This window comes from Orbicella franksi, chromosome 10 (assembly GCF_964199315.1).
Source record: "Orbicella franksi chromosome 10, jaOrbFran1.1, whole genome shotgun sequence".
NCBI lineage: Eukaryota > Metazoa > Cnidaria > Anthozoa > Scleractinia > Merulinidae > Orbicella > Orbicella franksi.
Window position 1 is genome coordinate 24,237,655 of NC_138154.1, and position 14,724 is coordinate 24,252,378.

General features: G+C 36.7%; 1 protein-coding gene across 1 annotated transcript in view; it reads right to left on the reverse strand.

Moving 5' to 3' along the window:
- Positions 1-14,724, reverse strand: part of LOC145499550 (uncharacterized) — a 96,557-nt gene that overhangs the window by 9,211 nt on the left and 72,622 nt on the right. Inside the window, exons 33-36 of the mRNA XM_081479073.1 lie at positions 13,748-13,870; positions 11,036-11,161; positions 10,402-10,599; positions 9,307-9,501 (exon numbers count right to left, since the gene is read on the reverse strand). Of these exons, the coding sequence (XP_081335199.1) occupies positions 9,307-9,501; positions 10,402-10,599; positions 11,036-11,161; positions 13,748-13,870 (642 nt within the window). The remainder of the gene's footprint in view (positions 1-9,306; positions 9,502-10,401; positions 10,600-11,035; positions 11,162-13,747; positions 13,871-14,724) is intronic.

Here is a 14,724-nt window from a genome sequence, read left to right on the forward strand (position 1 = left end):
GGGGCCTGTAAGAAACATATAAAAACCATGTAAATGAAAAAAGGGGGCCTGTAAAAAACATGTAAAAACAATGTAAATGAAAGAAAGGGAGCCTGTAAGAAACATTTAAAAACCATGTAAATGGAAAACCTAGAAGTTGTACGGGTGCGGTGGGGGGCTGTAAATAGCCTGTTAAAAACATGTAAATTAAAAAGGGGGACCTTGTAAAGGCTGTGAAAACAACTTAAATGAGATAATGGGGGCTTTTCGAAAAAGTGTAAAGACCACGTTAATGTAAAATGGAGACTCTTAGAAAAAAAAAAGATCTAAATTTAAGAGAAGGCCTGCCTAAACCCTGCAAAAACCATGTAATGGAAAAGTGGGCTTATTTAATGTAACTCTGGTGTAACGGTTCAACCAACGGAGACTGTTCAAATGATGTAAATTCCAAGTTACCGACAGCTTCGCGATCCTCTTGTAAACGGTTGGTTGGATTTTGCAAAGAAATAAATGAAAAGTTACCCCGGCCAGGTTAAACTTGGGGGAAGGGGGTGGGGGGAGAGAGAGAGAGAGGAAGGGTTGTCTCGGGCAACCGAGAACATATAAACGGGACCTTTTAAAGGCGCGTAAAGTTAAAATGTAACACCGCCGTAAAGCTCCGTAAACCTACCGTGAAGCCTCCATTAAGGTGCCTTTTAAGTTGAAGCATTTGAAGTTCTCGAAAGTCCAAGTGTGTGCTGTAATGTACTTTAAATTGAAGTTGGGTTAGAAGGTATGCACCAAACTAAATCGCTGCATTGATCGACACCGCACTAAGCTGTCTTCTTGTGAACTTTCCGCGCATCCACAACGACAAAGTAAAACTAGAATTGTTACTGCACATGCAGGCGTCCCAAGCTTACGTCTCTAGAAAAGAGAAAAATTAATTCTCGGACACCTACGTATTTATTTATGAAGGACCATGAAAGCGTCACGTGTTGTGTGAGTTCAAGACGGAAAGAGCCCTGGTGATCGAGTTTGAACTGACGCGGAGTTAGGTTAGGCAGGGAACCATAAGGGACACCTAACGACCGTTTTCTCTCGAATGCTTTTAAACGCCGTTTTAGGTTATCTGGTGTACTTTCAAAGCTCTGTAGGTTAATTTTAGGTTGCGCAAAAAAAAAATTTATCTGTTCGGTTATTCTAGAGGAGCTTGAGTATTCTCGAACTTATTAGGGCTTTTTTGTCCATTTTCCGAAAACGTTAGGTCTTACCGCTTTTCCGAAAATGATAGTTGACTTTTTTTCGGTAGCCAAAATGACATTTTTAACAATCCGAAAACAACAGACATTAAATTTCTCATACCGCGAAAGTTCGAGGTCACAGTTGTGCCCCTGAACCGTTGAGAACGAACGAAATATCATCGATTTAGAGCGTTAAATGTTCCGAAACATGAACATTCTACAAGTAAGATAAATACAACTAAGTCTGCCCTTGCATGTTCACTGTTTTTTTTTTTTGTGGTGATTTCTACCGTTTTGTGCTTTCATTGCCATCACTGTTATCCCAGTCCCTCTATAAGAGCATACAAGCCTTGTGAGTGCCCGATCTCCAACAAGCAGGAATCAGCGGTCTTCATGTTAGGTACCAGGTTCTTTCGGTTCTCCCGCCATTTTTTGGCAGTTCGTTGGAACTTGCATAGAACTCGAGCTCTGTTTTAGCGGGCCAAAATCCACTCTACCTTCGCTTCGTCACCGTGCACGGTTTCAAGGTAAAGTTTTCCGTTACCCAGAAGTTGAAGATAGCGATTACAGGCAACAACAACAACAGGTAAGCAAGTTTTGCATAAATTGAACGAGTAGAGTAAAGTAACGTCAAGATACGTATACATTTCGTTTTGCCTTTGGTTGTGACTGTGTCATTATCAAGGAGAAGTTACATTGCTTGTGGAATCGACTTTGGTGATGTTTACCTGCCGTGCATAAAGAGTTTTATTATCTGTTATTATCTGTTCTCGATAACTGAGTAAGAGCATGCGACATTTGTTATTGGCTTATATACACCTTATGATTCCTTCTGATGCATGCTCTTGTAAGGTTATGTTGCCCTCTGATGTGAATGCTAGTAAGCTAAAATGTAATGTGCCATCTCCAGCAGAGAGATTTCTCTTATGCTAGAGTAAGTATTCTGAAGTTACTCAGGTGTCTACAGTTGTACCTACATGCAAGTTACAATATGCTGTTATACACAACTGTACATGGACATTGCACCCACTGGTGTTGATAGTAAGTTAAATGTTGTGGAATTTTCTTTCACAAAAAAAAAACACTATGATACTTTATAAAGAGGTATACATTTACCTCAAACTGTCATGAAAACTACACAGGACTTGAAAAAAAGGAAAAGTAACTTGCCCAGGCAGGAAAATCTACTTGTCTTGGATGACACAGTATAGTCATTCGATTATTTCATAACAATCAATAGAAATTAGTCAATGATATCAGAAATCAATAAAAGGATTCGTCATGAGTAATCGAAATTTTCAATAAGCATTATCAATTTTGCTGATACTAGCTTATCTTTTAAGCAACATTTAATAAAAAAGAAATGAACAAAAGATATAAAGTGAAATATGAAATCATGAATACAATTGCATAAAAACATAACATCGTATCTTGTAAACAGAATATTTTGCTGGCATACATGTATCGGGGACTATGTTTTGGGGGTCTTTGGCAGTGCCTTTGAAATCTACGTAAAAAAGTTACAATCAAACATTGTGTTGAGGGACACAATTTTTCTACAGTTTATGTGAACTAACAAAGAGAGACCAACTTTCAATTGATTCTGTAATGACTGATAAATTTGGTAAAATCAAATCGATAACTTGAAACTTCTCTAGCATGTGAGTATGAATTTCTATCAATTGTTTGATAGCACTGATAACACTTACATTAACTTCAATTTATTGATTTATATCAATTTATGGATCGATTTCAATCGATTGCCTTACCCTGGGATGACGAGACAGCACTTTAGAGCCCTGTTACAGCTGTACATTTTACTTGTACAAAATTCGGCTCTTACCAAATACATGTAGGTTTCATGTGTCATGCATCTGTTCATGCATCTGTTGCAGGGCAGGGAAAAAAATTGTAAGTCACTTACCCAGTGGGCTAGTCAATTTCAGTTTTCACTTGCCCCCATTTAAATATTAGTTGCCAGTGTGGTGGCCAGTAAGGAAATCAGAGGACAAATGCGAATGAAGTACACTCGGATTCCTAACTAATTGCTGCTTTCAACCTAATAATTAACTAATCTTTAGGTCTTAAGTTTTGAAATGGGATGACTGGAAATTATCATTTATCAAGCTGGCATTTTTAGTCAGACTCACAAGACTACTGAGGCTACATTGTAATTTCACTTGCCCACTGGGCCACTGAACTTCTATTTTCACTTGCCCAAGAGCAAAATTTACTTGGCTGAGGAAATCAGACCTAGGTTTTTTCCTGCCTTAAGTAGATCACAGATACCATCAAAATGCGGTAAAAACAAAAAATATTCACATAAGCCATTACCAGAGTGTGTCACAGAATCTGTGAATTTTTCAGGCGTGTGTCACTGATGTTCTTACCACATTTTGATGTCTTCTGTGATCTATTACTGAACAGATGCATGACAACATAAAATCTATCTGCTTCGTAATACATAACAAAGAAACAAAAACAAATGTTTATGACATCATCTGTACCTTTGTCCACCAATAGAGCATAAGTGTGCGTAAGAAACAATCAAATCGTGCCTGCAAATAACTTGACTTATTATTTAAACATTGTTTGATAGGAGTTTGATTTATTGTGCATGAATATTACAATGTAGGAGATAGTGACATTGAATATTTACTGCCACAGATTTTGAGTTTAGTTCTTCTACATCCTCTGACATTCAGTGCCTTCCAATCAGAGATGCAAATTTTTTGTCACACAGTAGCTACAGATGTAGATGTAAGATCTGTTTGATTGATGAATATTCAGGGCTCAAAATAATGGCCGGTCAATGGGCAGTGTCTGGCCAGAATGGTGACTTGACTGGCCAAAAACTTCACTCGCCAGTCATATTTACCAGTCATGTCATGTTGAGACGGTCACGTTGTTCATTCTTGAATAAACAGTCAAATCCCCAACTGTAAATCAGAGAGTTTTAAGCTCTTTTTTATTATGACCTCATACGAAAACATACGCCGATGCATACATGTATCTGTTCAAACTGCTAAAGACCATTCGCTTGCTGTTTTTCATGCGTTCAAGATCGATAGGAATGCCATTCGAGTGACTGGGGTTAAATCCGTTCAGAAAAATATTAAGCCAATTTTTAAACAGTCTAGCAGTGACTGAAACAAACAAACTATATTTGTGGGTTTAATTTGGCTCACATTACGTGTACTTGATTTTTTCGTAAATATCTTGACCGGTCAGAAATGAGACGTGACCGAGCTAAAATTACTTTGGCCGGTCAACATGACCGGCTACAGTCCGATTTCAAAGGTCACAGTATAAATTGGAATGATAAGAAACAAAATAATAACTCCAGTGTAAAATTCGCTGATTGATATCATACACAGAATTTGCTGATTCATACTGAGACATAACTTATCTCATTTAACAAAATGTTTTATGTTACTTTTAGGATGAAGTAAAATTGAGAGTGGTCAATACGTGCATACTCCTTGGCATTGATGCTTGATCAGGAAAAAAATCGGCCACTGAGAGGTCTACAGTACTTATGACTCTATAAGGGGTCCAAGGCTCATTTCTTGAAGGCCCTGGAAACTTTTCGGGCCCACAAAGCCATCTTTAATTGAGCTGTGTCTAAAAACTAAGAGCTGTATATGCCTGAAACTTCTTGTGTGAAGGAAACCTCTGTCCATATTGAGAATAAGCGAATAAAACAGCTCTGTAAGCATAAGGTTTCAGATTTTGGTATGGCTTTCTGGGTGCGAAAACTTTTTGGGACCTTCGAGAAATGGGTCCCTGGTGCATTACAGTCTAACATGGTGACCTTCAACACTTTCTGGCATAAATTCAACCACTTTAAACATTTTTAATGCTTTGAAGTATCACCTACACTGTACCTGTGTTAGTGAATTAGCATTAAATTTAAATATCTTAGATTGCTAGGTTGATACTTATTGTTCAATACAACAGCTATAAGATTTCATCATAAAAAGCAAAGGCTATGTTTACATACATGTAGTACCAGAACAATAATTTATTAACTTATGATGTGTTATGGGAGCTATGGTACTAGATAGGCCTTTCAATTTCAACAGGCCCCTATGAATTTTTTTTACAGTACAGTTATTTTTTTATCACAAAAAGAAAAAGTAAAATTTTGTTTACAGTGAATGTTTTGTCAGGGGTCCAAAATGTTTGTACTGTTTGGATTCTGTACAGGTTTGGAAAAAGAAGGAAACTGTGCCTTTGTAAACATAGCCTAAAAGATGTCAGAAGCCTTGTTTTGTGTTATGCAATGTAGTATTCCTTTGGCATGAATGTTTCTATGATGAATTTAAAATGTCAATCTCTATCTGTGGTAAATGTTTCTCCCTATTTTCTGTTATTTCAAAAGAACAATTCACTCTATGAAAAAAGTTGATCAATACTTCACACTTACATTGCAGTAATTTTCATAATAAGGTAAAGGTTAAGTCTGCATACAAGCCACGTGGCCCAACAGACTGGGGCTTATCCCACTTTCTGTAGGAGGAAGCGACTAGGACTATTTCTACTCCCCCTGGATGAGATGCCAGTCCATTGCAGGGTTACCCCACCATTAAATTCGCTGGTACCCACTTATACACCTGGGTGGAGAGGCACTGAGAGTAAAGTGTGTTGCCCAACAACACAACAGAATGTACCTGCCTAGTGCTTGAACCCAGACTGCTCGATCAGGAGTTGAGCGCACTACATGTAACTACGAGGCCATCGTGCCTCCCACATTTTTCATAATTATTATTAAGGCTAATTTAATCCTACATTAATTACTTAGTAAGAAAAAACAGTTTATTCATTCATTTTATGACAAAGGTATTATCATTATGTTACATTTGACTTTGTGAATTTAGTATATATTTAAGACAGGTATCCATTCGCAAACAATTTTGATTTAGTAATACACCTAAATTGCAAAATATTATTTTTACTAGTTGTAGCTGACAACAGTATAGTTCTTAATCATGTTATTATTTATGAATTAAATAGAGCTGAATATGACATGGTTTGGCACAATCTTGAAAAGCTCTTGAATTTTAGTAGTCTTCTTGAAAAGTGCTTGAATTCGGTTAAAGGAGCTCAGTCATGGTATTTTAAAATATTTTGGCCATGCACAAAATTACATTTAAGTCGTCTTGTTATGGATACAAAGAAAAGAAAACATGTTTTATTTGTTGCAATGTATACATTGTAAACCTTATTCATGGCCTATAAAAACTATTTGAATTTTACTGAGTTTGTTCTGATTGCAATAAATTTCTGATTCTGTATAAATTTGCATATTTTCTACTGTTATAATTAAGGTCAACAGATTTGATTAAAATAAAACAGTACATTCCATGCATTTTTCTTCAAAGTTATTATTTACAAGTTATTTATCATACAGGGTTTCTGCCTCCCTTTTTCAATTTCCATGTTATTTACAGGCTCCCTTTTTCCATTTACAGGTTATTTACAGGCTCCCTTTTTCCATTTACAGGTTATTTACAGGCTCCCTTTTTCGATTTACATGTTATTTACAGGCTCCCCTTTTCAATTAACAGGTTATTTGCAGGCTCCCTTTTTCAATTTCCAGGTTATTTACAGGCTCCCTTTTTCGATTTACATGTTATCTGCAGGCTCCCTTTTTCAATTTACAGGTTATTTACAGGCTCCCCTTCTCAATTTACATGTTATTTACAGGTTCCCTTTTTCGATTTCCATGTTATTTACAGGCTCTCTTTTTCCATTCACATGCTATTTACAGGCTCCCTTTTTCGATTTACATGTTATTTACAGGCTCCCTTTTTTGATTTCCATGTTATTTACAGGCTCCCTTTTTCGATTTACATGTTATTTACAGGCTCCCTTTTTTGAGTTACATGTTATTTACAGGCTTCCTTTTTCGATTTACATGTTCTTTATGGGCTCCTTTTTTGATTTCCATGTTATTTAGAGACTCCCTTTTTCAATTTACACGTTAGTTACAGGCTCCCTTTTTCGATTTACATGTTATTTACAGCCTCCCTTTTTTGATTTACACGTTATTTACAGGCTCCTGTTTTCATTTTCCATGTTATTTACAGCCTCCCTTTTTTTATTTACATGTTATTTACAGTATTATGGCAGCCTTCCTGTATTAAATTTACATGTTATTTACGGGTTTCCAGGTTGAATCACAAGAAATTTACAGGCTATTTACAGTATTTGCTGGAACAGTTTACATGTTATTTACATGATCTTAGCCCTTTGCTTTGAAACATTTACAGTGTTTTCTTCATCATTTACATGTTTCACTTGAAATATTTACATGTTTTTTTACATGAAACCTCCAAAACATGTAAAAGGGGAAAAATCATGTAAATTATTCTTTACAGTCTCTTTTTGATTATTTACATGTTAATTACATGTTATTTACATACTCTGTAAATTTTCAACTTTTCCAGTGGACAACTATCAGACCGATAGTTCCGAGACATAAACACTCTATTGTCTTTATCGTTCACCACTAAGTTTTCTTCCGTGCGCCAGTTCAAAATTCATATTTAATTATTTTCAACTTTTTTTAGATGAAAGCCGTAAAAGGTCGTTAAAGCCAAATGTAAAATTTGAAAAAGAAAACAGACAAAAACCCACTTAATAAATTTCAATTGTTTACTTTCTGTAAGCCCGCTTCTTTACAGAAACACTTACACGGACGAGTACTATCCATCCGGGTATTTTTCTCGGACGGGCACTATGGGCTGATAGTGTCTCTCCACGGATGAACACTATCGCGTCACGTGATCAATTTCAACCAATAAGAATCGGAGAAAATTTAGTGGTCAACTATAAGGATTGATAGTGTTTCTCCGCAGATGAACACTATTGCGTCACGTGATCAATAGAAACCAATAAGTATCGCCCGAAGAAAATTTAGCGGTGAACTATAACGACAGATGCATACAGGTACCAAATCATTAGATACATGTATACAGTACGACTTGAGTGACCCAATATTTTATCCGATTGAAAATACATCACGTGATATGTGTATTGGGCTTTACTACACATCAACTTATTTACATCACGTGATTCCGTAAATTGTAAAATGCCTGAACGAAACCGGTCAAGTCTATCTCCGAAAAGCAAACAGATCTACATGGCTTTCCTCTTCCTCTGCGTAACTTATGCCTAAAATTGATTTTGTAGACTAAACGTTCATTGACCTTTAGCTGGCAGTTAAAGAACCAGTCTTGTCCAGGATGCACTGCGCGCTGTGAGCATTGGAAAACAATAGAAACCTCGCTACCTTGTAAACGAAAACAATAATAGAAGCGCCAGAACATAATGATCAATGCTGGGTCTTAAAGGCTAGTGATGCTGATGTCACTTGAGTTAAGATTCGTTGAAAAAGATACGCGAAAAAAGGTGATCATGCACTTTAGCCAAAGAGACCACGCACTTAAAACATTTGTAGTCACCGTCAAGAGGGTGAAAAGAATATTGGGTGTAGTGATATTCTAAGAAAAACAGTAAGGACAGAACAGTAAAACAGCAGAGAAGGCTAATGGTGATACATGACAATATTTTCGCCTTTGTTTCGATCGACCTAATGGAAACGAAAAGTTTAGAGTAGGGGGAGGGAGAAGGTGAGCTAGACTCGACAGAGGGCAAGTAAAATTCTTCTGTAACTGATTAGTACACGTACGTGTGGAATTAATCATTGCAAAAACAAACAAATAAACAAACTTAAATTATGTTTACAGTTAATTACTTATTCAGTTAGCACTGGTTGATGTTTTGATATTGCAAAGAGTGTGTACTGTGCTATTGTTGTGTCTCCAGCTAACAATAAATCATCAAGTGAAGATGGAATGTCGAATGGATTACAATAGCAGTTGAACCATCAACTGACCAAGGAGGATTGATTTGGGTAATTTTACTTTCAGTCATAATCTTATGGAAAAGAAATGAAGTATCAAACAGCAATATACTTTTCCTGAGAGAGGTCAGTCTCTATGCTAATATGCGAGTATCGGGCCAAAAAATCAGCTGTGCGAAACTCAACGTAAAGGTCGACCATAGTCTTCACGTACAGTTCGGGAATATTTCTTACCTCTCACACAAGACAATGCGGCGATCTCGCTCCAGGAAGTATCGTTTTGACACGTGGTGTACCTAGGACCGCTGAGTGCATATCCGTCACCGCAATAGAACACACATCGTGTGCCGTATTCGACGTCTGTTTGTGAGCATGATGATGGAACCACTCTACCATTGTCAGGTAAAGTCAGCTTCGGGCACACGACCGCTGAGAAAGTTCAAAATATGAAATTATAATGTGAAGCGAATGATAGGCATTGATAGTAGGTTATGCATAGAATCTTCAAGTTTGAGCGAACACTGCCATCTTATTAACCAGCTACGAGGGCCGTATGGGAAAACTATCATCCCGAGGTCTTGATCGTGTGGATCGAGCGCAGCGAGATGCGATGTTGGACTAGCAGTTCATAAAATATGATTGGTTGTAATTGACTAGAGAACTATCCCGTAAGACTCCTTGCTGAAGATATATAAAAACTTTTCCCCAGAAAAGACAAAAGTAAGCGATAAAAACATTGAAGATCATTACTGAGAACTGTGACCATAAGGAAACTACGTTAATTTCGATAATTTCACATAGTTAAGTGTTAAATCTCAATACGAGCATAACATTTATTAATCAGGAGATTCTGATTATGAAATCAAGAAACTGTTGAGCCATGAAGCGCGCACAAGACACCGATAAGGTATCGATAATCAATATCAACCGCTTTGGAACTGAGCTGGCATTTCGAACGAAGAGAATGAAGGATTGAAACGGATTTATAACACATTAGGCCATGTTAGTATTCTCGGTAAGAGACTTGAGCAAGCTTGCAAACGAGGCTCTTACAAGAGAATCTTATAAAAAGAGATTTATTTCATTTGCATTTGAAAATACTCCCCGCAGTAGCCTCAATTGCAAGCTAGTTCCAGTCCAATACCGAGAATACGAATATGGCCTATTTGGATTCTGCACACTGTCTGACTGAGTGAAAGGCGATCCATATTTTATCGCAATTTAAGAAAGAAATGATGTAGCCCTAGCGAACACACCAAGTGCTTTGCAGAATTCGGAAGTGTTTGTAGCTTATTTCTATCTCTGTTAATTTTGCACAGCGATACTTACGTTTACAATAAGGCACAGTTCCTTGCCACAATCCATCGATCTGACAGGTTAATGATTGATTTCCACCCGCGATGTAGTGTCCAGATTCGCACCCATATGTGCAGACAGTGTTACGCCTGATATTCTCTCTTTCGTCAGTACAGCTGTCCGGAGTGATGAGACCGCGGAATGGAGCTTCCAAAGCAGGGCAGTAAATCTCTGAAATGAAAGAAGTAATGTTAGATTCAGATTTCAGATTTTTATTGTTTTGCACTATTTCTTACAATCAATTCTGTAAACAAATATTACATATTACCATGAACAACGACACAGAAAAAAAAACTACAACAATAGAAAGTAAATGTGTGAAGTGTCCAAAGTAGCTAATAAGGCTTTCGGGTTGGTCAATGCCACGTTACGATTAACTAGCGCAGGCAATCTTATATATTGCTAGAGCACAGAAAGATATTTATCAATTTGGACAGCGAACTTGACAACAGCCATAAAGAGTTAAAAAAAACATTTAGAATATTTAAACAACGTTCTGCTCTCTATTAAAACTGACTACCCAAGCTAAGACACTAATATTACATAACAATTTAATCTCATGGTTCGCTACGTTGTTCTTGTTTTTGCAGTATTCTTGTGAATTTACCTTCACAGCTCTTGTCGTCATCCATGAGTCTGTAGCCAACATCACAAGTACAGTAATAACCACCTTCGTAGTTAGAACATTTGAATTCACAGCCACCCTGGTCTGCTAAGGCGCATTCGTCGACATCTTCAAACGAAACCAATAAAAAAATCATTTTCATTAATGAAAATCAAGTGTTACTTTTTGACGGAAGGGAATCTAGAATGGAAAATAGTTCAAGTTCCAAAGTTCTATGGAATTTTTTTACTAAAACTCGTCCTGTATTTTAGAATCAATATCTCCATAAATACAGTCGGACCTGTATATAACGGCCAACCTCGGGACATGAGGAACTGGCCGCTTAACACAATTTCACTAAAAATGCTCACTGGGCGTAGTCTAATGTCAATTTTAAAGACGTATCAGTTCAGAAACACTCCATGCAAGGAAACATCAGGACAATCAACACTCTTTCAGGGGATGAATACTTTAAACAGGGTTCACTGCCAACTTGTAACTTAACGGTATAATATATATACGTAACAATGTGTAAAAAGTACTCACGTAGGGGCCAAACCACCCCCCTAATGTTTCATGAAGGCTATATTTGCTTGGTTTATTTATTTCTGAACCAAGTTTGGCAGATGAGCTTTCTTTGTTTTTCAGATTATTTTAATTTGGAAGTTGTTACAAAATGTCAAATTATGAGGTCATAATTGATGACGTCACCAAAACGTGCTATAATTTTTTGTAAAATCTGATAAAAAGATTACGTCATTGGACAGGCCTTGACTTGAGGAGTAAAATGCCGGAAACCGTTTTTTGCTATGATGATTATTTTTCGAGATATGGTAAGTTAAATATTTTTTTGTTGTCCCCCCCGGAATTTGCTTAACCATACTGTCCTTCTTAAGTCAGTCTCTCTGGTTTATTTTTTTTCAGTTTTATTCTAGGAAGGCTAATAATCTAGAAAAATAAAAAGCTTGATGTTGTAAAAAATCGTATGCTTTTAGAAATCTGATTTTCGGCTTTGTTAGGATGGTATTAACAGTAAAAAAAACGGGTGACGTCACAGGTTATGACGTAACAAAACTAATTTTAACGCAATAACACTAGAGGGATAATTTTTTATTCCGATTTTCTTCTTTATTTTTGCTTTAGTCATCTGGCACATCACATGTGCAACATAGGTGCATTTGCTGGAACAAAATTACGGCTCCAATTTGGGGATTTCTCTCAAGGGGGGACCCCATATTTTGCAGAGTTATTTTTCATATTTAAAAATGCCATATTTCATTTAATTTTTGTGATATGGACAAAATTTTTTCAGGTTTCAACTCCCCTTGATGTGCTCTTTCGAACACATTGTAAAAAGTATGCATATTAAAAACTTCAAAAGTGGCAAAAAACATGATGTCATCACTGATGTCATCACTAAATTAAATATTGTATAGTCCTGAAGGAAATACCGTGTCTAAATAAAGATTTTACCTTTACCTTTACCTTACTGTGCCGTCACAACTTTGAGATTTACTGATATTTTTCACGTAAATATAATTGGCAATAGGTCTCCTGCTCATCTGGCAAGTTTGGTGTAGAAAGAGTCAATACTTTTTAAGTAATGCGAAATAATGTGAAATACCCAAGAACTGACGAAACATTTGGGGGGTGGTTTGGCCCCTACGTGACTATGCATTAAATTGTCCTCTACTCTTCTACGGTATACAGCACCGTATTTCTGTGACGTACATTTCACAACAAAATATCACATTCCGTCATTTCATAGTTGTTACGTTTAGGGTGGCTGCTTAATATAGGTAAAAATAACAAAGAAAGACAAACATAGGACTGCTACAGGATGGCAACGACTGCTTATTAGAGGTGGCCGCCTAATACAGTTAACAAATATAGCATTTGTATGAACAAAAAATCGGGACTTTGAAAACTGACCGCTTAATAGATGGTGGCCGCTTCATACAGGGCCATTATATACAGGTTCGACTGTAATTTAAATGCGAGGTTCGCGGGCATGAAAGTTTGCTTAACTACTACTGTTCTGTAAAGTCACTATGTCGCTACATTACAAAGATGTACGTCTGGATTTATGAAAACAGTTTTAAAGAAAAGCTTGTTCTGCTCAAGCGTCTACAGTAGACGAAATAAAAATTCAAAGGAGTGTCAGTCCTTTTTCCCTCCGCTCTCTTATCATCCTTTTCGTGCTCTTCTCTATTAGTTTAACAAAAAGAAGGAATGCAAAATTCTCAGTATTCTTATCGTCTTCAGAACTCTGAAACACTTTTCAATAAGCTCTAACTTTTCCATGTTTAGCCAAGCGGAGTTTCCTTCAAATTCTCCACAGAAAATTCCCAGTGCTAATTAGTAGCTGGATAACAAACAAGTTTTCCGCTTCAGCCGAAGTGAGAAAACCTCATGTTATCGGTAAATTTTAGATCCCATAACAAAACAAAGCTGATCCTGTTCCCACGGAAGATTCTGCTGATTTCACTCCCTTGTTAACGATCAAAACAATGTTGAGTTTGGTTGGCTGTGATATAAAAAAACAGGGCTTAAATTTAAAACCCTGCTTTAATCAAACACACAAAAAACTCGCTGATGAACAATATGTTGAACAAATTTTAGGGAATACGTAAGTAGTGCTGTGCACGCGCAAGTTTTCTTCACAAATAGGAAGTAAGTATCTTTTTTTATGGAAATAAAAACATCTACATTTACCTTCACAGCCCATTTTATCAGCTTTAAGTTTGAATCCTGCTCTGCAATCGCAGTTGAAACTTCCTGCAGTGTTGTTGCAAACGTGTTCACATCCTGCGTTATTCAGGCTACATTCGTTGAAATCTGAAATAACAGAAAAAAATAAAAGCAAATTAGATGATGCGCTAAAGGAACAATCAAATCGGTGTTTATTACTACATAGAGAATATTAAATAAACATTTATTTAGCATTATTCTATTATTCGTATTAATTTCTATAACCTTTGTTTATTTTATTTTTTTTTTCTATCGGTATGTATCTTTGCAGAATCTTTGAACTGTCTGTGCCACCTTACGCTATGTCAGACTTGCTCTTTAGAATCCGTATAGCTCACATGACGTCACTAAAATTCAAACTACAAAACCATTGATCTTCCTGAGATTTTACTTTAATGATGTATAAGAGCAGCTGAAAAGTAATATTCATACAAATTTTCGCTACGAACGGGTTCTTGGTTTTGTGATAAACTACGCTTGAATTTCTAAGCTTTTGCGTGACGCGGCATTTACACGACGGCCTAGAGAGCTGTCATGATAGTTTAAAAAAAAAGTGACTTATTTCGGGAAACTTGGCTATCTGAACAGTTCATGTCTTAAAAAAAGTATTATTTTAATGTTTTAGAGTTTTGCGAGGGATAAATTCACGCTTTTGTAGCAAAACTCAGTGACAGATGTTTCTGTTGGTTTCCGGCCGCCATGTTGGGGCCATACGGATGGGCACCAGCATGGCGTCTCCATACAAATCTCTGTAAATTTGGGTAAAAAATTTCTCTGCATATCTCGCATAAGAAAAATTGCTGTGACCAGAATTTTGGCGAGAGTCTTTGCATATTTACCTTCTTTCATGTCCCAGATTCTGGACTTTATCTATTGACCGGTTTTGTTTTTTATTTTGATCTATTTTGAATTGCGTGACACTGAAAACCAGCAATACCTTT